Genomic DNA, 24,858 nt, shown 5'->3' on the forward strand with positions numbered 1-24,858 from the left:
TTCTGTAATTAAGTATCTCACTTTTTATTTTGTTCATTTACACTTCTGGCACTGACAATTCTTTGAGATATTTATTTTTATGTAAAGACCAAACTTCATTAAAGCAATCAGAACAGAAGTCAATTAAATAATTTTACATCACTTCAGTTTCAGAAAATGTACAACACTTTCATACATTCTAGGCTTGACTGGTTGCAAAAGGAAATGGCACATGTTTGACGTGGATAGGAAATCACACAGACAACCCAACACTCAGTTTTGCCAGACCCGGTTTTGTACTGAATACCCAGCACATGCCCAGGGACTGCGGAATGCCCGACGGCATCGTGTGCATGTTGCTACTCAACACAGAATTATTACTATCAATTTGGTCTCCAATAATGTCTCAACGACTTTACACAGAATTTGTCACAGAAAGATCCGGTTCACGGTTTTGCGGGAGTGTGAGATTCCCGATGGGGAGCGGAGAGGTGACTCGTGCCACTTCCCAGCGATGCCCTGGACCAGCAGGACACTGATCACGCGGAGAACATCAGGCATATGAATAATCCTATCGACTTCATGGGGAGTACTCGAACACTTAAAATCGAACAGACGCCAGCGCACCCTAGGCAGGGCCTGCGGTGTAACGCAGCACCCCAGCACCATGAAACCACCTCGTCTCACACCAGCTGAGGATCCACGAAGTTTCTCCTGCAGAAGTCACGACGATGGTCATACATTCGGTCCTCTCTAAAGTCTGTGTAATGTTTAAGGCAGCAAGAGAAATTTGCCTTTATTTTAACACTTCAGAAACTGATGTTTCCTTTAGAAATAGGTGGATGATATTCATAAATAATCAGTGTGCCCCTTATTTATAGCAATGCGACGAAAGGTCAAACCAAATTTTGACAAATTGTATCTCAACAGAATGGAGGAGCGTAACTGAACCAGAGTTGAAGCTTTATAATGACACGAGCCAGACCACTCACATATAACACACTGTCTAGGGACAATTTGAACAAGCGGGGATTTAGATACACTCCGTATTTCTGAGGCCTGATGCTGGTCGAACTTCCCCTGGCGTGAGTGAGCTCTACCGAAGCCGATGACTGAGCACCTCTGGTGCGAGGTGTGAGTAAGATTAAAAACATGCCACTGGTTCACACGAACAGGTCATTGTGGCTAAAGTATATTCTCATATACAGAACTCTGGAACACCATTAACACCCACTTACAAAACACTACAGTGATGGTTATTGGCACATAAAAAACTCCTTCTCTATATGAAAACATACACAAAATAGATAAGAACTGCCATTTTTTTCAGACTTTTAAAATCTATATATAGTTGCCTTGAAGGAGTTTTAACCCCCAGTATCACAAACAACAACATTTCTTTAACAATGTTCACCTAGATTTTACTGTGCTGACATTTGTAACACTGCCACAACCTAGACCACTTTGTGGATTATGCTTAACTGTACTGTACACAAGGCGATGAAGACTGATAGAAAACCACTAAGATTTTTGCACAAAAATGTGACTTGTTAAAATCCAGAGAACGATTGAGTCACTTTATAGGCAGCAGCTACATGTAAGCTGTAAATGTTACCCGCAATAAAAACACATTTTGCCATAAAGCACATATTGTGGCATTATCTGCTTCTGGCCTGGTACACAAAGCTCGATTTTCTTCCCAATGCAGAGGAATGGGTTTGGTAAGCTTGACTCTCCCAGAAAAAAGTGCACAAATATCTTTTTCTTTAAAGTGCTTCGCAGAACTGTCTCTTCTGCCTTGATTTCTACCCCGAGCTCTCTCTGTGCTGTGAAGATTCCACCTCTTTCTCGCTCAGTGGTGTTCAGCTAACAAAGCCTCTCATGCAAGTACAAGTACAATTTCAAGAACGTGTTAGAAGAGCATTGATGTTGAGAAACAGAAAGTTGGGTATAAAGCTGAGAAGTACAGGGTCTATCTTTAATTAGCCCACCGCGTGCTTGCGGGACTGCGCCCAACATCCTCATGGCTGAAGGACAGACCCTCACTCAGGGCTCATAGTCGCCCCTGAAAGTCAAAACTTCTCCCCAGTGCTCAACTCGAGGGACTAAGCAGGGCAAAAGGGCTTCCACTGAGGAAAAAAGCATTAGCTTTGCAAGCCCTGTTACCATGTTCTCACTTCTGCGAGGGCACGGGAGAGGACCACTTGTGAGCTTCTTCCCCCTCAGTCTGCCACCCGCCATTTCCACCCACCGGACCAAGCAGAGCCCCTTGGTCCCACCATCCCCCCACATGGGAGACAAGTCAGAGATGGCTCCTCTCGGCTGCAACACCCATCTCTGCTGAAACAGGACTTCACGGGGCTTTTGATGCATCCTTCCTTTCCTCCCCCCTCCCAAGCCTAACACCTAACAACAGCAAAATGCTACATTTTCCAACTCGCGCAAAAATGAGTTGGCGTTGGAACAACGTTCCTTGGGATGCGTCCTCTCGTGTCACAAAATTTCTGACATGGCTGTCACTGCACCTCACAAGGTACCAGCGTCTACGAGAGCGATCTGAGGTGCAGGCATAGCCACTCAGCTTCAGCCCTCAGACGAGTCCTGGGGCCTTGCTTTGTTCCTATCTCTCTTTTCAAAATTGGTTTGCTTCTCGCGTTGAAAACCGATTTTGATTAACAAAGTGACAAGGGGAAGAAACAAGTGGCAAATTATCTCAACCCACCCAACACTTTAGATTTGCAACACGGTGAACAAACTACTATATGTGAATTAAAAAGATTAAAAATGCATCAGGACTTGTTTCTTTTATACTTGCTCTTAGACCAAAACATGTAGAGTCAGTAGATTAATCAGAATTTAAATATCTCAAATTGTTATGTATAATCAATATGTGATTCATGCCCAACTCTACCAGCAGCATTACTCTAGCATTCCTGATGCACAGAATACCTGAATTAAGCATGCAGTCTTCGTCAAGAAATGATTTCACATCTGCTGCAGAAAGCTTTCAATAAAACGCTATTGTGCTTAGACATACTATTTATGCTACTTCATAAATTAAAAACCTGTCATAAGGAATTATTCAGCTACACCGTGTTTTTATTCTTCTATCTGGAAGGTTACTAAGTCTACCCTTAGCAAAAACATCTTAAAACTTAAAATATGCACAAATATAAAAAATCTTTGCAAAATGGAAACATCGATTTAATTTTCTTCATACATTATAAATGTTCACAGATTCTAAAAATAAACCCCTAATTGCGTAAGACTAATTTCAAATATTTGGTCTCATTTTTATTACACATGGTGCTTGGTACTAGGTTCAGTGTTTCTACAGTATGGAATGTTATCCTTTTGTAAAGCAACCCTAAAAGGAAGACTTCAGCCCAACTCTGTGTGGGTGGGAAAGAGGGAGTGAGAATAAAGACGCCGATGTATTTTGCACCCTCACAGCCAGCAGCAATGACGAATGAAACGCACGTGTTTCCATCGTTTTGCCTCGAGTAAAAAGGGCACGGGATGCAAACCTTCAGAAAAGTCCTTTCAGTAAGATCGAACTGGTTGTGCAAGGAAACGAGCCCGGTGCCGTACGCAACTGGGTGCCACTTGTGAGCACGTCCGTGAGAGAAGGCTGGCAGAGGGAGATGGTCCTCTGCTGCTAAAAAGCCCCAGCGCTGCCTGCAAAACAACAGAGGCTGATCTCGTGACAGCGACCTTCCCAGCGACTCTGCCCTGGCTGTGCCCGATAACTGCAGCGGCTCCTCCACCCGTGCACCCAAGCGCAACGCAGCGCGAAGTCAGCACCGGCGCCGTGCCGGCACAGGGATGCCCACCCTGCCTCCAGCAGAACATGGCGAGCCAGGGGACGTTCGTAGGTGTAACAGTGAGCGTGGGCTTATGCTTTTGGGGGGATCAGAGCCGTAAGTCCCTATTCTGAAAAACCAGTAAACACCTACTTTCACCTATCTCTACGTCAGATACCACAAGCACAGGTTGGGTGTTAACACACCTACTCACATGCTGCTCTGGATGACAAAACTGTTCCAAACAAGGGTCTCCAAACACCCATTTTTCGGGTTCAGGAAAAAAACAGTTTGCCCTTAAAACAATTGTGTTCTCATCTGTGCCAAGTACCCCTGTTTCTCATTTCAGGTACTACACCTTCGGTGAAGCCTGCAAAGCCGTGACAGCCTAATGGACACATCCCGCAGTGAGTGCCTTGGAGATAGGTCTGGAAACCCCAGCGTTTTCAACAGCTGGTGCTTTCAAGCATAAAAATATTGCACGCTGAAAGGGAGGCAAGAGGGAAGGCATGAGAATCCAGCCCTCTCACTGCGCAAGGAGATGTTCAAGGTCGGGCCACTCGTTGTAATGACCAAATGTCTGAAATTCCCTCTGTCCGCTATGCTTTCCCCTTTTAGTCCCAGTCAAGTCACAGAAGGATGCTTTAAAATGATTTCTTTCCAAAAATATTGCTTTGATTAACAAGGTAAAAAAGAAAATAATGCAAAATACACCCAATTGTTGAAGTTCAATAATTGGAGAGTAAACCCCCCCCCCAGAAGATGAGATAACATAATGTCAGACTTCTTTACACCAACAAAGCCCCACGTTATCGAATAAAAATAATTTAGTAACAAATGTCCAGTCTCAGTTTTGATAGCAATCCTACATTCAAAATATTTTTCAACCCAAGTAAAGCTCACAAAGCAAACCTATAAAAGCTAATGAACCCAACAACTTCTTTAATCTTTACACAATGAAAAATAAATGTATTTTTACCAAATGAATGGGGGACAGCCCACAGGCAGAGGAGATTTTCCATGTTCTTTCATGAAGCAAATGTTTCAAAGATAAGAATTTGAATTGTTGATGCTTTCAAACTCGTATCTCTGAAGACTTAAAGCGGTGAGGACAGGGCAAGGAAAAAAAATAATGTAATATTTTTCTGTAGCTGCATAAAATTCAATTTGGCAAGGCAAGCAATCATGGCAGGTGAATAAAATACCATTCATATTTTCATTACCAGGCTAACAGCAGCCAAGCTGATTTTTGTGCCTGACATTTTCTTGACAATTTCGCAATGCTTCGGTAAGGCTATTAAGATGAGATGTAGGCTTCTGCCCATTGCTAACATTTCTCTTCAGATCCAGCAGGCCACGGGTTGACTAAGGGCATTTGAAGGAGAAATGGGCTGAGATTCATTTACTCTGCACATAGGAAGATAAACTGAAGGCAGTATGATTATGCACGAGCAAAAGGCGCAGGAGGGATGACCACCGTGCATTTAGCAGCATAAAACCTCTCCCCTCCTTTTCTTTCTTTTAGCTAATGACATTTTGTGTTCAAGACTAGGCACGGGCCCAAACGCTCAAGTGTGGAAAAGGAAAACAAAAATAATTTTTCTCAACTGACTGGAGCCTCTACATTGTACCTAGCGATACACACCAGTTCCTTTGTACGTGTGGCCACATACTCAGCTCTGCTATCCTGCTGGCAGGTGGTTAATTTTGGCAGTGCCCCTCACCAGCACCGGCTCCCGACTGCCATCTGTACTCACGAGCGGCTGCGGCCAGACAACCCACCAGAACACCGACCCACGCCACCCCAGCAAACCTCCACCCAGGGGACTATGGCTCTCTACATGTTATCTCAAATAAACGAAAATGGAAATTCGCTTAGGGTAAATTTGGGAAATGTTCCCTGTAGATATGGCAGATATTTGTATTTTCCTAATCAGTTCAACCTTTTAAATAGCCAACGCTACAGCAGCTTATGCATTCGTCATTCATTATATTGCAGAGCAGAGCTATTTGCTAGGCTGCTATGGATGGGTATCCGACAGCTGTCGGCTGCTTTCTGATTAGCTACTCTATTATTTTGCCTTTAGTCAGTATTGAAGATAAGGACCACCCTTGACCATCTAGGATAGCCTTCTGTCTTCATCTGGTACAGCGCACCTACTAAAAACCTCGGGACGGTGCAGTCTTGCACGCACTCGGTGAATTCACATAATTGTGGAATTCAATCTCTTTTGGAAGCCATTGCTTTTAGTTATCAAGAAAACAGCAGCATATTGAATTTCCTCCCCAATGGAGCATTTTTGAACATGAAGGCATTTTTAACTAGACAGTAGAAAGGAGAACCAGACCAGAAGCAGGGCAGTGAGGTCATCAGAGAGCTGCTTTTCCCCCAGAAGGTTTTTAAATGATTAAATACATCAGCAGCTGAAAATTATTCCACATCAGAAGCATCATTGTCAGAAAGATGGTAATTACTCCCCTTCACTCGAATATACTCAATATACCTCCCTTCATCCGAATCTGACGTACCACATGTACATAGCCTGCTTTCGAACAAAGATTCAATTTCCTCCAGTTTTTTCCCTTTAGTCTCAGGAAGGCAGCCATAGATGAAAACCAGTCCCAAGCCAGCAAACCCTGCGTAGAGGAAGAAGGCTCCTGCAATGTAAAACAACACGCACAGTTGGTTACAGAAGTTCCCGTCCCAGCTCTGCTCCAGAGCAGAGGGAGCGGCAGAAGCAGCAGGCTGCCGATATCAAAGGAGTGCGTCAAAGCAAAGGTTGGAGTGGCATCGTTAACACAGCGAGCTACGGGGCGGTGGGTGTAGGAGAAGGCTGCTTTATTGCATCGCTCCACAATGGAGTAAATTAACAAAAGCCATTTTGTTTCAGGTGGAAGATAACACGCCCCTTTTTTGGCCAAGTCATTCCACTGTTAACACAAACAGCAGTTAAACGGTTGCACACCCAGCAAAAAAAGCAGATGGGAAAGGCAAGAACTTTCTCAGTTTATCTTAACAGTGAAGGACACACTAAGACACCCCCCCAGAATGAGAAACTTTAGCAAAAAAGAAATAGCCAGGATTAAACACTTGTACACCTAACTATTATTTAAAAGTCCTCTGCAGAGACAGTTAGCAGTGAGCAAGAGCTTGCTCACCCGCCACCCACCTTACCTAGGGGGGCAGAGAAGGTACCACAGGAGCAACAAACTTTTACCTGCCCTGCACTGCTAGACTGATGACGCGCAGGGATGACAAGCAGAGCTGGAAGGCTCTGTACTAGTGACGATGGGAAGGCCACATCAGCTCCGTGGCAGCTTCATCTGGTTTAAATGGCTTGTACTGGAGTGGCTGAGCAGCAACGCGCCAGGCTCTCCGCAGGCTCCAGCAGACAGGACTCCACCAGCAGCTGGGAGTCAGGCAGTAGCACCTTACACAGGTGTTTCTGCAAGGACCATCTGATAGTGGCCTTGGATGCCACCATAAACTGGACTATTGCAGATGCTGTCTCCTTAAGTGGGAATCGGCATATTTCACTAAGCCAAAAGCATTTTTTTTCCAGATTCCTTGTTTTAACCAACTGTCTAGGTTCTCAGTTAAGGACAGCAAGAAATGTTTCTTATGAAAGCTGGACCAAACTCTGTGATCCAGACAGGCCCTATCAGGTCTCTAGTTTTACTAAACCACAGTAAGTTGAGCACACTGCATTGACTCTTGACATTCCATAGCAAAAACAACTAAGCAACCCAGGACCAGCAGAAAAATCTATGCACCAGCAGTAGTACCGCGTACACAGACGCATGCGGTTTCTTACCATAGTACGTCAGATATTCGGCCGTATGCAGAAATGTCAGCGACACGAGCACATTGAAAACCCAGTTGACTCCAGAGGAACAGGCATTTCCTGTACTTCTAGCCCAAAGTGGGTAAATTTCAGAATTGACGGTCCAGGGCATAGGACCCATTCCTAAGAATTAAAAAAAAAAAACCACGATCAATCTCAGTTTAACGGCTGGACTCAAAAGTAAATTTAATGCATAGCCTCACTATTCGACATTTTATACCTTTACAATTTTTTAACTTACATTTAAATACACATTTGCTTACCAGGTGCAAAGAAAACCAAGTATAAAATAAGGCCCAGAAGTGCTGTCCAAGAGTATGGAGTGGGGCAGAAATTGTATGCCCAGAACAAACCTTCCTTTCTGAATGCTGTTTCATTTGAACATCTGAAAAATAACAGAAAAACTTCATATTAAAGAATTTTAATGGGTGACATTTCAATAAAAACGTGTCACGTGATGTCTTACGAAAAGCTGACAAATGTACAATTCAGATGAAAAAACTTCATCCCTGTTAATTTATCAAGATCATTGAGCCAAGTCCTACATTAAGAAATGTGCTTTTTCCCAAGCCTGCTCTTAGGAAGAGTAACCAGCAGAACATTCCTGAATTTAAACATTTGCCTTGTATCTACAGATGTCCTCCAAATGACCAGTCTTCACTAGGCAAGCAGTCGTACCAAAGCCAAGACGACCATTCACATGAACATCACAGAGTGCAAGAAGAGCTGCAGCAGCAGGATTTCGAGCTACAGATGCTGCACGCAAGGATTTAAGGTCATGTGGAAGTTTGTCCTTACATCACTGACGAGCTAACTATATGCTGCACACTTTGGGTGTAATCAGTAATGCCTAAGGAGTGTGCCAAAGTCAAGTGAAGTTATAAAGAAGAGAGGCATATATTATATTTTCTACACAGTGAAATAATTTAGAAGGCAGCAGCAATGCTAATTAGAGAGTAAAAATAAGAATCAGACCAGAGGTAAACTGTGCCTGTGCTACTGAAAGAAAAAGTGACTCTATTCCAAAGACTATGTGGCAATCACACATTTCTAGGAATAGGCAGAAAGCCAGGTATTTTCATCTGACTGTCAACAATTTATTTTAAAGGAATACTGGCAACTTATTTTTCTGTTATACATCTTATTTTTGAAAATTAGCACCTGTTTAAAGGGACAGCAAGTCATAACTGTAACTACAGAATTTTTACAGCTGCAACCACATCACTTGCTACAGTTGAAAAACCGTGTACTTTTGGGAGAGAAGACTTCAGCAGACACCACCCTTTCATACGCAAACAATGTTATGTACTTGTGTCCAGGTTTTGGTTAAAACAGAACCAATTGTCTTTTAGTGATTTGTCCTTACAGCTAAGTTCTTCTAAGTAACTGAATTTTTCTGAAGTTGGCTACATGTTTTACAGACAGCGTCCACTCCAAAGCTGTGAACACTTGATGTTTATAGTTTTACTGAGCTAACGGCAGGACTGGAAGGCAGAAAAAGGCCCCTGTTTATAATTATTACTATAGCGGCCAAGGTTGTTGATAGACCTCTTAGATCCTGCAAGTGAGGAGTCATAAAGGGTCGTACTTGTGGGGAGGGGTGGACAGAACTAGTGACCCGATATTGACCATGAGGTTCAACAAGTCCAAGTGCAAGGTCCTGCATCTGGGTCAGGGCAACCCCCGGTATCAATACAGGCTGGGGGATGAAGGGACTGAGAGCAGCCCTGACGAGAAGGACTGGGGGGTGCTGGTAGATGAAAAGCTGGACATGAGCTGTCAGTGTGCACTCGCAGCCCAGAAGGCCAACCGTACCCTGGGCTGCATCAAAAGCAGCATGGCCAGCGGGGCGAGGGAGGGGATTCTGCCCCTCTGCTCCGCTCTGGTGAGACCCCATCTGGGGTCCTGCAGCCAGCTCTGGAGCCCTCAGCCCAAGAAGGACACGGAGCTGTTGAAGCAGGTCCAGAGGAGGCCACAAACATGGTCAGAGGGCTGGAACACCTCTGCTGTGAGGAAAGGCTGAGAGAGTTGGGGCTGTTCAGCCTGGAGAAGAGAAGGCTCTGGGGAGACCTTACTGCAGCCTTTCAGTACTTAAAGGGGACCTATAGGAAAGATGGGGACAATCTTTTTAGCACAGTCTGTTGTGATTATTACTGAACTATACCGTGGTAAGACCGGTCATTATCGTTCCAATCTCTTATGTTTATCAAGAGATGAAAACAAAAAGTGCAAAACCCGAACTAGTTGCCAACAACTTCATTCGAGTACTTTGAGAGTTACCCTGTGGACTTTGTTAGTAATTATACTTTTAACTTGAGAAATTGTACGTTTTGTTGTTATGCCAACATGACTTTGCCAGAGTTTGGGAATTTCAGATATTCTTGGGACTATCAAACCATGTTTCATTTTTTTGGCTTCCCTGCAAGTTTTTCAGGTGTGGTGTAAGATTAAGCCTTGGTGCAGGCATAAGTGCTGTGGAATCACTTTAGCTTTTTTAAGGTATGCCGAGGCAACAACCTCCTCCCCCACCGCAGCTACTGCAGCCTCCGCGACCAGCGCTGCAATCATTGCTGCTCCTGCTACAGCCCCTGCAGCCACCCCGCCTGCAATGACAGATGGTGGTGACCAACCCGCAACCAGTCCTGGGGCAGAAATCTTCCTTATGCTGGCATGGATGTACCAATGGAACAACATTTAAAGCAGGACATCACCGTGAAGTGCCAAACTCAATTTCAGGACAGCTGGAAATCCAAAATTTCAACATGCTTAAGAGAGAGAAGTTAACCCCACACAACCTGGAAAAACGCACTCGTCTATTCTCCGCTGTTTGCCCGTAACCGAGAGGAAGTTCTGTTGCAAGAAAGCACGTTCAGTGCATTGAAACAGGAAAAACAGCACTTGAGCCTAGATTTAACGGAAGCCCTGCAGGCATAAACAGTGCTTTGCTTATCCTTCAGTAGTAAACCAGTGTGGTACAGAGAGTAAAAGCAAAGGTATCTGTGTTTGCTGGCATCTTGCAGTGCTGGGTACGTTCAAACAGAATGCTCCTTCAAGGCTGGGGATTTGTTCAAGCTCTGTTACTGTCCTAATTTCTACTGCTATACTACTATTTCTACAAGATCTATTATTTTGCTGAAGAATATGTTAATAATTACTGTATAATGTACTATCCGATAAAATTCTGAATTTTGTCCTGCATGAAGAGAGTGTCTGTGATGGAAAGCAGAAGAGCAGCTACTCATCGCTTCACAAGCTGAAACACACAGCGGGGAATGCCCTGTAAACCACTCGGAAGTGAAACGATGCAGACAGGTACCAGTGCACAGTTTGTAAATACCAATATGCTGGGCAATCGTCATGTCAGTGTAAACACTGAAGACACACCATATCATTTCCTCTGAAATTACTGCCAAAGCGAAAACATGATAGAGCTACACTGAAAATCTTTACCGTGAATTTCTTTCATTATTGATTTTCCACAGATAATTGAAGATGCACATCTGTTCCAATCAGTGAAAACCTGACTTTCCAACAATTGACGTGAACTATTCGACAGATTGGAAATAAACCAGAATAGCAGTAGATTTCTAAATTACAGGCATTATATGCTTGCTTTCATATCACAGAGTCCATCCCTTATCAGATATGGTCTGTAGGTCAGAAGATCTAAAGCTTTGCTCCCCACCTCCTTAAATTACCTTCATACTGCACATAAAAGAAGGTAAGAGAAGAAAAGCTGGCATCGGTGGACTAAAATGTTATTGCTAATAACAAGAGGATGAAACAGAGTAAGACCATTTCCTTGATAATTAATTTTCCTAATACTTGAGGCAATTTGGCTGTAGGATAATGCTAAAGCCCAACACTGAAAACAACAGATAGGGAAATGGCAAGAGAGTCCATAGCACAGGCAAGCAAGCACAGCACAAGACAGAGACCCAGATGATTTTCTCCTCAAATTTCCATTAATTTTCGCTTTGCTGTAGAGTGAGGACTGCGTAGCTCTAAACATATGGCTTTTCTGGGAATTAAATGTTTCATCCTGAACAGTTCATATGTTTTTAATATGAAAGCTGCTGACTTCTCATTGTCTTTTAAGCCCTTCAGAAGCATCTTAAATGGATTTAGGTCAAAAGTCTTAAAAGGTCAAAATTCAAATCAACTCAGGCTAAGGAAATGAATTACTTCTAAAGGAAATCACTAATGTGATCATTCATCTCCTTAAAACGCTTGTTAGAACAGACTTATTTTAAAAATACACTTTCTGCTTCAAGATAAACTTTAACATCAGTTGCTGGTGGTACAGAAAGATTTTAGACCTAATTCAGTTTCACTAATCCCCTATTTCTTTGTTCTAGCAAGAGTAAAACTACTTAAGGATGGCTCCTATGCCATACTTTTATGTCTGGGTTATCAAGATGATGATAATCTACAATTACCAATTTAGTCTCTAGTGTAACACACATATATTGGATTTTAAAAAAAACAACCTGCTTTAAAAATATTTTTAAAGTCTCCTGTGTAGAATGCTTTTATATGATGTCAATCAAACTGAAAAATAGACATTTATGCCAGGCCTACTGACTCATCTTTTCACCTGAAGTCTGGTCATGGAAAGGACAGATAACCAAACAGACACAGAGTAGTTGCTGTTTGGACTGAGTAAGATTTTTGTGGAAGATGCTTGGGAACGACTAAGATTATTTACCCACAAGCAATTACTTGTCCTGTGGAAGAATCTGGACCTTGACATTTGGTTTGGTTCTCACAACTTCAAGCTCCTCTTTTTCTCCTAAAGATATTTAGTTGTCTGAACAGACCCCTAACTATCCTTGAATTACTTAAAGGACAGAATTTAGCAAAGTACCAGATTAACCTTTTAATAATTTAGTGGTAGTCAGACGTGTAACAAACGAGAACTTTGGAAACCGCCTCTATCTTGTCCATCAAGCAGCCTCTCTAATCCACCCATAGACATTCAAAATAGTTACATTAGCACAAACCATAGAAACCAGTGAAATCATAAGATATAATTTCACTATCAATCAGTGTATTCTGATTCAAAGAAAAATCTCTCTTCCTTTCAGTGCTTACTTTTTACATATACATACGGTAAGATGCTATCTGAAGTATCGAGCAAAGCGTAACTCCTCCTGAAGGTGAACAGATTAATTTAAACCTGACTAATGTCTGAATCAATACTTGCTAAGCTTTCTCACCGTTCCCTAGCTACTGGCTTCTGTGCCTCAGGGAAGATGCACTGCAGCTCCACGCCTCTCTGGAGAGGTTTGCGTCTACAGCTTTGACTTTGTAGTTTACACGGAGAAATAACTCATCCATTAAACCAGATGTTGCTAAAAATATGCAGATGAAGCCTCTTACGCCAGATGATGGCAATTGAAAAAAACTGAAAAGAAGGAACAGATGCAGCCTTGAAAAAATGTACCCATAAAATTTCATGGTATTCAGCTAGACATTGCTTAACCTTCACTAAATAAAAATACCAGCAGTGTTTTGGGACACTCATTGAAGCCTTTTGCTATAACTGGCAGAAGAGTTTTTAAAATATTAGCATGCACTTCAAAAACTCAGAAAAATAGTTTAGCTCACAGCAAGAAAGGAAACTGCACCTCAGCAGACTGCCGATGCATTTGCACATGACTGAAAAACAGTCTTTATCGTGCTGAGCCCCCCTGCTATGGGATCTATCCATTACACCTATAGAGCTGTGGGTGATATCCTGCACAAAGAACAGAAACCAGGGCACTTCTATGGGTAAGAGCTATAGTAACCGCTGCTGTCCAAAAAATCTTCAACAAAAGTGACAAAGCCAGTTCCTTTCTCTATGCAATGCTTCCCATGCCAAGTAAGTTTAGTAGCAGCTACTAGGGCTGGAACAATATCAAAATTATTCTCCTCAAGCTGAATGACTGGCACTTCAGAGTCTGTGTACAGGAAACTGAAAGCAGGTATTCAAAAATAAATTAAAAAAAAACCCCAAACCCAGAAGCTTGGTTGCTTTGCCCATTACAGAGCCAAAGAGTTTAGAGATGCCTTCTTTACTGCATGCTGTAGGGTAAAAACTGAATTTCTAATAAGGTTTTATGTTTAAATCAGCATTTCTTACAGATCTGCTTGGAGGCAGTATGTAACATACATAGAAATAACTATCAATTATTCACACTGAGCATCTTTTCCCTTACTGGCTGTTATCTTCTGATCCCTCTTTTATCTTCTTTCTTACAAAAGAAACAGAGACTCTGTAGACTGCTAAAATCTCCTAAAATCAATCACAAGGTCTATTTTACTATAGCTCATACACGCTATTAAATTTAAAAATTACTTAATATTTCCTTTACCCAAGCAGAAGACCTTACTGAAGTAATTACTTCATAGAAATATCTATCACTAAGACGTTACTGGCTTCCATCATGCTTGGACAGGTGTACTCTTTGCTGGGTAAAAAAACGGCTGGATGGCCAGCCGAGAGTGTTGTGGTGACTGGAGTTAAATCCAGCTGGCGGGCAGTCACGAGTCATGTCCCCCAGGGCTCAGTTTTGGGTCCGGTCTTGTTTAAAGTCTTTATCAATGATCTGGATGAGGGGATCAAGCGGACCCTCTAAGTTTGCAGACAACGCCAAGCTGGGTGGGAGTGTCGATCTGCTGGAGGGTGGGAAGGCTCTGCAGAGGGATCTGGGCAGACTGGATCCACGGGCCAAGGCCAATCATATGAGGTTCAACAAGGCCAAATGCCGGGTCCTGCACTTGGGTCACAACAACCCCATGCAACACTACAGGCTTGGGGAAGAGTGGCTGGAAAGCTGCCTGGTGGAAAAGGACCTTGGGGTGTTGGTTGACAGCCGGCTGACCATGAGCCAGCAGTGTGCCAAGGCAGCCAACGGCATCCTGGCTTCTATCAGCAATAGTGTGGCCAGCAGGAGTAGGGAGGTGACCGTGCCCCTGTACTGGGCACTGGTGAGGCTGCATCTGGAGTACTGTGTTCAGTTTTGGGCCCCTCACTACAAGAAGGACATTGAGGGGCTGGAGCATGTCCAGAGAAGGGCAACGAGGCTGGTGAGGGGTCTAGAGAACAAGTCCTATTGAGGAGCAACTGAGGGAACTGGGGCTGTTTAGTGTGGAGAAGAGGAGGCTGAGGGAGGACATTATTGCTCTCTACAACTACCTGAAAGCAGGTTGTAGTGAGGTGGGGGTCAGTCTCTTCTCCCAAGTAACTAGCGATAGGACGGGAGGAAATGGCCTCAAGTTGTACCAGCGGAGGTTTCGATTGGATATTGTGAAAAATTTCTTCACTGAAAGGGCTATCAAGCACTGAAACAGGCTGACCAGGGCAGTGGTTGAGGCACCATCCCTGGAGGTGTCTAAAAGATGTTTACATGAGGCGCTTAGGGACATGGTTTAGTGGTGGACTTGGCAGTGTTAGGTTAATGGTTGGACTCGATCTTAAGGGTCTTTTCCAAACTAAGCAGTTCTATGATTCTCAGTCATGTCAGAATGCACACCTGCATGAGACTTCGTATGCTGTTCTGATTTACCTCTGTTCCCGGCCACCTGGTCATGCATGAATACAAGTTTTTTTTACATTATTATTTATTTAGCTAAAAATCTTTTGAGAGTTTGAATATAAACACTTCCATTTTCCCAAACTGAGAAATTTCTGCTTTGCAACTGCATCTGAATTTGCCCAATAAATAGAGCACCGGAGCTATTATTCCATCTGAATAGACTGAGCAATAGACTACCAAATGATTGAAAACAGGAGCATTTTTTCCCCAGGACAAATAGTTCTCCAATACTAATCACATCAAAGGGGTTCTTAACTGTTTGCTGTTCAGTATTTTTGTAACCACTGATTAGTGGATTCTGAAGGGTGACAACACAGTTCCTGCATCTCTTGCCAAAGGAAGAAGCTCAGATGTCTGACAGTGCCCATTAGGACGTTCGTTAGCTGTGGGTCTCAGCAAGCAGCTTTTGTGTGATTAGATAACGCTAATCTCCTGATGGAAGATGTTCAGTTTTGCATTTGTTTCTAGACTGAAGGTTCTCCTTCATATTGTTGTATCCTATTCCTGTCCTCTCAAAGGTCAGCCTGCTACTCCATTAGACTTCTTTTATCCTCTGCTGCTGCATTCTGAGTCCTGCTGGCCACCTCCAGGCCCTTGGCTATAATTTCCCACTCTGCCGTCACACCACAGTGTGTCAAAATTCATTTTTCATTGCATCTACCAGGAGGGGAGCGAGATAAATCTCTGCTACTACCAGAAGACTGTCCAAAAAGCTTCTCTCACTGTCTTTCGTGCTCTCCTTGCCTTGAGAAATGGACTCAAACCAGGAAAAGGCAGAAGAATGTTTATACCTAGTGTTGAATCCCAACCATCCGAGATTTCACAGCGGCTGAGAGCACCCGTTAGGTGCACACGTACACCAGTCCCAGCTACAGCACACTTAAAAACTGGGAGCAGAAATAAGCAAAGACTTGCTTTTTGGTATAGGACATACAATTACCTTAATCACACGCCACATAGATTGACTTATTTTTCTTCCTAAACTTTTTCCTACTCTTCCGAAGTATCAGGAAACAGTTGACGTTTCTGTGCCCTACAGTGTCCTACCCAAGTCCTAAATCTGATCCTGACTGGACACACTTGGTTTACCCCAATACAAACTAAAATTAGCTAGTAATAATTAAATTGCATGATTTCATAATCATGACCAAATCATAAATAATTCAAATATTATATTAATAATGCATAAACTTGTGAGAGGACACACAGCTATGAAAAATAATAATCTGTTCACTTAACAAACAACTAGCAGTCATATCTACAGAATTTTAATGGGCAGAATTCAAATTAAAACTTGATCAAAATGCAAAATCTTAATTAGTTTTGAGTATAAGCATCTTAGCTTAATATCACTGTCCTTCATGCATTTTTACCTATGATAATTTTAACTACTTTAATCATTGGACAACAGGTCAGAATTTCAAAATACGTTATTTCGTGTTTCTTTTAAACATCGGACACTTTCAGGTATCAAACAGTTAACCATACAAAGTTAGCTGTTCAGGCAAGAAAAATAATGAAGTAAAATGGCATATCTCTTTATTTTTTTGTGAAAAGCTTCAAAATTGCCCCAATTTTCAACAAAAAATGAAATTATCAAAAAAAAGGAACAGAAATATCATAAAATAAAAATTATTTTGTTTTTATTTAAAAAATTTTTTTTTGCATTTTTTGTGGGAAAGGATTATTTAAAATATATTTATATATATTTAAAGATAATGAGTATCTTATAAAAGTACTTTAAATACAAAACTCAGATATCTAAATACATTACTGCAAAAATTGAGTGCACAGAGCTCCATTCTACATCCATTTATATCCAAGTCTAATTTGATATTCCACAAACAGCCAGCAGAAGTTGGCTTGGTTAACACCCAGCTCAGGGGTCCATAGGTTGAAATCATAGCTGTAAAAATTAGACGGGGTATTCTCAAGTCAAGAAGCCATGATAAAAAAGGATTTATTACATATAGCCGGAAGACTGCTTTAGGGTTTGAAACTGTAAAATTCAGTGACGCCAGCAGCAGTGAGTGATCATTCTAAGATGGAGACTCAAATACCAGTGTGTACGATAAACAAACAAGGGTACAATCTAGTAATTATTTCTGGATAGACTCTTCATAAAAACTGAGTGAAGAGTTTAAAAACACTTTTTTTTTGTAAAGACGGAGACTATATATTTTTAATATCTATTCTGAACAGTTTTTTCCCAGCTGAAAGTATGACTCACTTATTAGCTTGATATGTTGATAGTTAGATGCAGAAAATACTTGTCAAAAATATTAGAGAAAGCTTCACTGGAACCAGACATCATCCACGGTTGAAGTTACAGCAAGGCAATGTGAAAGCAGAAGCAAAGCCCACATCTGCTGAATGTTTTCATGAGAAGACACGAGAATATAATTTTGCAAATTTAAAGATCATTCTGTGTATTCACAAGCTGCCAAAGAGTATGAAAAGGCAGCAATGCAAGAGTGCACCATTTCAGGTAAGGCTCAGAAGGCAACCGCAGGCAATGGAAGATTTCTGCCCTTTTCCTCTGCTCAGGGATGCACTCCAGCAGCTCACAGTCCACTTACATCCATCTACTTCAAAAACCAAGGCCTTCAGGGATTTTTCCTGCTTTTTCATTTGTAGAATACAAATCCTGATCTCAAAAAAAAAACCCCAAAAGCCACACAGTGTTTCACAAGCATTAAACTATCTGCCAGTCCTTACTGGACCACTCTTAGTATGCCTCTAACCCTCAGGTTTGTCCCTTTTACTGACAGGAACACCCCGTTGCTGAAGTTTGTGCCTCTACAAGAGGTTGTGCCTGCTGGTCCATTGCACCTCTCACCACAAAACTTTCTTCGTTCATGTCCTTGAACAACTTTACTAACCCTGAATTTTTTACCTCTTTTGTTCCTCTTTTAAGACAGATTCTACCATTTCTTGCAGCTTCCAAACTACCAATGTGCATGAGAACTCCAACCACTTCATAAACATGCGGGTGGGCTCCAGCAGAGTGCTGTCAGCAGGTCACGAAGCCTCCCAGATTCCTGTGCTGTATTTAAAAAAAGTCTAGGCTGATCCTCACAAAGAGCAAGATCCAGTAAGAGACATAGTGAGTTCAGTCCTCATTCTCATACTGAGAAATTTCAAGAGGTTAAATGCTGCAGTTTTCACTAATTCTTTCAAGTTATCATCAGCTCTCGCAGACCTTCAGCAAGATGCAGATCAGCAAAGATGGATGTGATACTGCCCAACACTTTGAAGCCTTTGTCACGATCAATAGCTATTCTAGTACTACAGTAATATCAAGAAATGTAAGAAAAACACTGCATTCTACCAGACAGAGTGGAAAAAATGCCACGATGTGGCAGAGGGCAAGACCCACTGCTGTAACAGCTAAAGCATCACGTATTCGTGTGCAGGTCTGGGTGGAGATGTGACGCGTGTGACAGGGCTGTGGCTCAGTGACGTGACTTGCACACACAGCAGTTGGTGGGACGAGAGAATTGATGCCACCACCGCCCTGGCAACTGCCGCAAATCCTTCCCCTGCCCCTTCAGTCCTCTTCACAGCAATCAAGCACAAACCGACACGAAACACTTCATGCCACAGCATGGGCACAGGCACACGGCAAGCCCTCACAAGAAACGGCATCTGGGAAAATGTAATTGCTTGTGAAACAGATGCCACCTCACAAGTTTTAAACAACATGAGCACAAAGCTATCTCCGCAAGGCAACCAGCAAAAAGGTAGTGCAGAGGCATTCTGGAAACATAATTTCCCTCCCAGCAGCCATCAGGGTTGCAAAAGACTCGTGGACTCCCTGTGACCCCAGAATGTGCTTTACAGTTTGTTTAGTGGCTTTTCTGTGGTTGGACAGAAAGGGTTCCCTTTTGGAACAACCAGCTTCAGCAATGAGCATGCACACGCACCCGTGCCTTCATCCAGTCATTGCTGGCTTCCCTGATTTCTCTGGAAGGAGGGAGCGCTCATTGACGATTTGGGCATTTCTTCTGACAGATGAACCTTTGCGGGCTCTCGGTGATGAGCGTTAACTGGAAGGTGGCTATCCGTTGCCCCAGGGGCTCCCAGAGCTAACCTGTGCCACACCGATGTTTTCCACCAAAAACCAGTCAGACTGGGCCACCCAGGGGTACCCGCAGGCAGGCTTCATTCTGTTTGAGCTCTTTCAGGACAAAAATGCTCACAAACGCAGGACTCATAAGTACTTGTTCTTAAAGACAGACTGGCATTTAGCACCCGTTATAGGCTAGCATGTGACATACTTCGGTTGTGTGAACACCCCTCTCCATAGCTCAGTGCTCCCAGTCCTTTCCCGGAGCGGTTCTGCTGCTCCCGGCATTTCGGTGTGGAAGTTCTGGGCCATCCCTGGTCTGCCATATTGGAGAGCTTATGGACGGAGTGCCAGGCTCCCACCAAATGACTGACAGAACTGGGGTAATCGAACTGGAGACTTTCTACCTTCTGTTTCCAGATCTAAAATAATTTATTCTTTCTGATTGTATCTCCTTGCAGCACGAATACTTAGTAATTAAATTAGTGAAACAAATAAGTCTGAAGATTATGATGTGAAATGTAGCACTTTAGAATTTCATGCAAGTTTCCTACCAAATAACTCTCTACCTAACGCTTTCGCTCATTTGTTTTTTCACCTGTTTTTACATTTAATTTACTTAATAATTACCATTTGTAAAGTACTTCTGTTACAATACAAATATCAACAAGCTGCCTAATTGCTGCAGAAGTTCCAGTTCTCCCAGGAGAAACCTCTTTCCTACGGTATATGAAAACAGATCGCCTCAATGAATACTGGTGGAAAGGGCTGAGTATAGAGCTCAATAAAAACAAGTATCAATATTTTAGTATTAACTGAAATATTGTTAACAGCACAGCGTGCAAGAATTGCTGGCATGACGTAACAAAGTCCATTCTATAGAACACTGGCAAAGGCCAGCTGCGAATAAGGAACAGCATCTTTTACTCCATCAGGCAAGGAACTACAAGACAGCTCAAGGTCAATATTTTAGACATCTGAAGTTGAGTAAGACAAACTCTGTCCAGACTTCTTATTCTTGCACCTACAAGTTACCTTTATTGAGGCTTGTGCTGTTCACCACGTGTCAGCAGTATTATCAGAGGAATGTCCTCAGCATCTCAAAAGCATCACTTGAATTACAACTGCCAAAAGTGATCCTAAGCTCATGGTCAAAAAAGACCAAAGACAAAGAAATCAAGACTGTTGTAACTCAGGTTGAAGGCAACTTAGCAGGAATAGACTGGCATTTCAACCTCCAAATGAAATAGATTCTATTTCAGTGTTACAATCTTGTTTTTCCAAATGCTTCCAAACAGAATCACGGAATCACAGAATGGTAGGGGTTGGAATGGACCTCTGTGGGTCATCTAGTCCAACCCCCTGCCAAAGCAGGGTCACCTACAGCAGGCTACAGAGGACCGCGTCCAGGCGGGTCTTGAATACCCCCAGAGAGGGAGACTCCACAACCTCCTTGGGCAGCCTGTTCCAGTGTTCCGTCATCCTCAGAGGGAAGAAGATCTTCCTCATATTCAGACAGAACTTCCTGTGCTTCAGTTTGTGCCCGTTGCCCCTTGTCCTGTCACTGGGCACCACTGAAAAGAGCTTGGCCCCATCCTCCTGACACCCACCCTTCAGATATTTATAAGCATTGATAAGGTCCCCTCTCAGCCTTCTCTTCTTCAGGCTAAACAAGCCCAGCTCCCGCAGCCTCTCCTCGTAGGAGAGATGCTCCAGTCCCCTCATCATCCTCGTAGCCCTCCGCTGGACTCTCTCCAGTAGCTCTTCATCTTTCTTGAACTGGGGAGCCCAGAACTGGACACAGTACTCCAGGTGAGGCCTCACTAGGGCAGGGTAGAGGGGAAGGAGAACCTCCCTCGACCTGCTGGCCACACTCCTCCTAATGCACCCCAGAATGCCATCAGAGCACACTGCTGGCTCATGGTTAATGTGTCGTCCACCAGGACACACAGGTCCCTCTCCGCAGAGCTGCTCTCCAGCAGGTCCACCCCAAGCCTGTACTGGTGCATGAGGTTGTTCCTTCCCAGGTGCAGGACCCTGCATTTGCCCTTGTTGAACGTCATCAGGTTCCTCTCTGCCCAACTTTCCAGCCTGTCCAGGTCATACTGAATGGCAGCACAGCCTGTCAGTGTATCCACCACTCCTCCCAGTTTTGTGTCATCAGCAAACTTGCTGAGGGTACACTCTAACTCTTCATCCAGGTCATTGATGAAGAAGTTAAACAAGGCTGGGCCCAGTACTGACCCCTGAGGGACACCACTAGTTACCAGCCTCCAACTAGACTCGGCACCGCTGACGACAACCCTCTGAGTTCTGCCATTCAGCCAGTTCTCAATCCACCTCACCGACCACTCATCCAGCCCACACTTCCTGAGCTTCCCTAGGAGGATATTATGGGACACAGTGTCGAAAGCCTTGCTGAAGTCTAGGTAGACAACATCCACAGCTCTCCCCTCATCTACCCAGCCAGTCATGTCATCATAGAAAGCTATCAGATTGGTCAAGCATGATTTCCCTTTGATGAATCCATGCTGACTACTCCTGATAACCTTCTTTTCCTCCATTTGCTTGATGATGACCTCCAGAATGAGCTGCTCCATCATTTTTCCTGGGATGGAGGTAAGGCTGACTGGCCTGTAGTTCCCTGGGTAAGAGAAACAACAAACACTCCAGAAAACAATAAAGGAACAGAAAAAAAATGTATTGCTTTTAATTACCCCAAAGTTTTAGACATGCAGAAGTATTGTAAAAAACATGCTCATAGGTTGAAACCTGGTATATCAAGTTGGTAGACAATGGCAAGGTTTTACAGTTTAATTCAGAAAACCACAGGAAATCCCACCCAAACCCCAAACTCGAAACACAGACGGGACACGCTGCCACAATTCTAACCAGTTACCAGATGTGGCACTGAAGGGTGAGCACTCAGCTCACCGCCCAAACCAGCGACGTGCCAGGCCCCGGAGGGCTGCCTGCCCTGCCAGCCCAGCGCCCGGCCGGCAGCCCGGCTCAGGCTCCGCTGCCCAGATTGGAGCACCTGTTCATTTACTGCTTCTACCACGCATCAGCCCCTGCGTCTCACGGCGTCTGCCAGCCCGGCACCGTGCAAAATGATTTTCCACGGAGCTGTTAAAACCTTAGAATCACAATCAGCCACATATTTCAATGGGAAGTGAAGACAGAACAAAATATTTATCTGTCTGAAATTTCCACTGAAATCAAAAGGAAGGGGGGAGGGAGGGCAAAAATAATTTTCTGAGTTGAACTTGGGACAAAAAAACTGTAAGGACAAGGAGCTTAAAGTATAGATCAATATTACATCTATTAGCATACCTTCTTTAGCACTTCCCTGCTCTATTTCATTTCTAGTTTATATTTTAATAGTTCTAACAATAACCTTTTGGCCAACTTAACCTTCCATCTGAACTACTGAACTATCACATTCAATTTTTGTAACAGCTATCTAGACACAGATACTGCATTTTAATTATAGGCAGCAACAGTCTTTCTGCCATTACAACTGAAATCTATCCAGACTAAACATTTGAGATTTTGCATTTATCGTTTTAAACGGATGATGGCAGAGTATTTTTAAAAAGGAGCTTCTCCCTGATTGCAGCAGGTGGCAATAGCTCTGCCCTGAAGCGCTCAGGGAATCTGGTGCTTCAGAAGGGGATGGAGCAGCGCAACCCTGCCCGCGCACGGTGCGCTGGGGAGGCTCCCAGTAACACCAACCAGCAGAGCTATCCCGCGAATGTTTCTTCCTCTGTCAGCCCCTAAATTCACTGGGAACCACTAACGTTGTAACCGAAAATGGAGTCCCAAGGAGATTTAAATAATACTCTAAGACCATTTATAACAAAGTAATTATTTCACGCTTGGTTCAGGAGAGTGAGCACTTTAACATAAAGTGTCGCTCTGCTTTGATTTGTGCATGCAGGTACAATGCCTATGCCAAATCTAAGGAATTTCATAAAACACAGAAATGATAAGCAGTTACACTATCTCTAGTTTATGACATTTATAAATGCTAGGTACCAAAGCTTTCATTGTTACATGAAACTCATAGTTTGGGATCTGGCAGTAGGAGAACTCAGCAGAAATCAAAGTAATCATCTATTTTCCATGGCCTCTGACAACTAAAAAGAACTTTACATAAATAAGTGCTTTTTAGCAATAGTTATTTTGCCAAGAAAATATGCTAAATGGGAACACACATCATCTGAATCACAGGTCTGAAAAACTAAATAATCATGCAGAGCCTCAAACGCATCTCTCATTATCATCTATGCGAAGCTAATGTGACAGCTGTGGAAAGCTACAGGAAAAAAGAAAGTCTATACATCCTACAAGTGAGCAGAAATGCCCAAAGTGCTGCTGTTCCGAAGTACGCCCTGCCGTCGAACAGACTGCCCATTTCCTAGCCTCTACTAGCCAACGAGATGAGTTAAAATAAGGTCACGACTTTAAATCAAATTAATCAATAATTCCAGCTCATCTTGTGCCAGGGAGGAATTGATCTCACTGCCTCCATGCTCAAGGAAATGAACCACACATGCAGACAGCACATACAATAATTTATATGAATTAAACTCATCAAACATATTGAATTATTCAACGGTCCTAATGCAGAAATGTGTTAATTTACTTTCCCTAAAAAAGAAAAAAAATACTCTGAAAACTTAATCCTTTTAAGAATGGAATATCAGATGATGTGATTATTGAAGAATTACTCATTGTGGAAAAAAGGTGTGTAAGATTTGTATTAGGGATGCTGTTAAAGGTACAAGCTGCTGCACAGAGGGCTGGGTTCAACCCTGCTGAATGTTCTTCATCCATAAAAATCGCCAACTACATGCATCTTTCAAAAATATCTTCTGCCTCCAAAACAGAGAAAATTTCTATTTAGTAAATTCATTTCAGAGTGTAAAAACATAAAGGAATCTGCTGAGACAATTTTCAATGAGGATTTTTATTTAAATCTGAACCTCAGAGTCAGTAACTGAATACACGTGGAGAACAACTACTGGAAATATTCCTCTCTCAGAAAAAAAAAAATAAAATCCACATGCTCCCAAATATGAGTCAGTTCCTTTTGCTCTGCCTCCAAGGCAGAAGGGGAAATCCCCCGCTCTCTCCCAGCAGTAGCTCCCTGCATATTCCTGCTCTCTGGCGAAGCATCCTCCTCCGGCCGTCGCTCCCATTCCCTCGGTGGAGAAGAGCACCAGGGCCACGCTCTGCCCAGCCGAACACCGCTCCTGGGAGAACCCCCCCCCGGTGAGGCATGGGTGCCTTTCAGCCTGTCCCTGAATGGTGAGCAGCTGAAGAAGCTAATTAGCAGCAGGCTCCTATGGGCAATAAAAGACTCTTCTCTCCAATGCACATTTCGTAAGAGAGGGAGAGAAAAGCTGCAGGAATTATAGAAAAGCTGCAGGAATTATCCACATAGTCTAAGCACACTGGCAAGAGACTGTCAGTTCTCTCATGTACGTTGGCATTTTTTCTTCCTTCGCTTTCCTGCCAGTCTCCTTTGTTTTCTAAGAGCAAACATGCTTTTTAAATGGGAAACAAGATCAGTT

The 24,858-nt window shown here is 43.1% G+C and overlaps 1 protein-coding gene across 1 annotated transcript in view; it reads right to left on the reverse strand.

The window, feature by feature from the left end:
- Positions 1-24,858, reverse strand: part of SLC2A13 (solute carrier family 2 member 13) — a 167,433-nt gene continuing 142,575 nt past the window's right edge. The window contains exons 8-10 of the mRNA XM_075429058.1: positions 7,891-8,012; positions 7,598-7,750; positions 1-6,440 (exon numbers count right to left, since the gene is read on the reverse strand). Of these exons, the coding sequence (XP_075285173.1) occupies positions 6,214-6,440; positions 7,598-7,750; positions 7,891-8,012 (502 nt within the window). The 3' untranslated portion in view covers positions 1-6,213. The remainder of the gene's footprint in view (positions 6,441-7,597; positions 7,751-7,890; positions 8,013-24,858) is intronic.

This window comes from Opisthocomus hoazin, chromosome 8 (assembly GCF_030867145.1).
Source record: "Opisthocomus hoazin isolate bOpiHoa1 chromosome 8, bOpiHoa1.hap1, whole genome shotgun sequence".
Taxonomy (NCBI): domain Eukaryota; kingdom Metazoa; phylum Chordata; class Aves; order Opisthocomiformes; family Opisthocomidae; genus Opisthocomus; species Opisthocomus hoazin.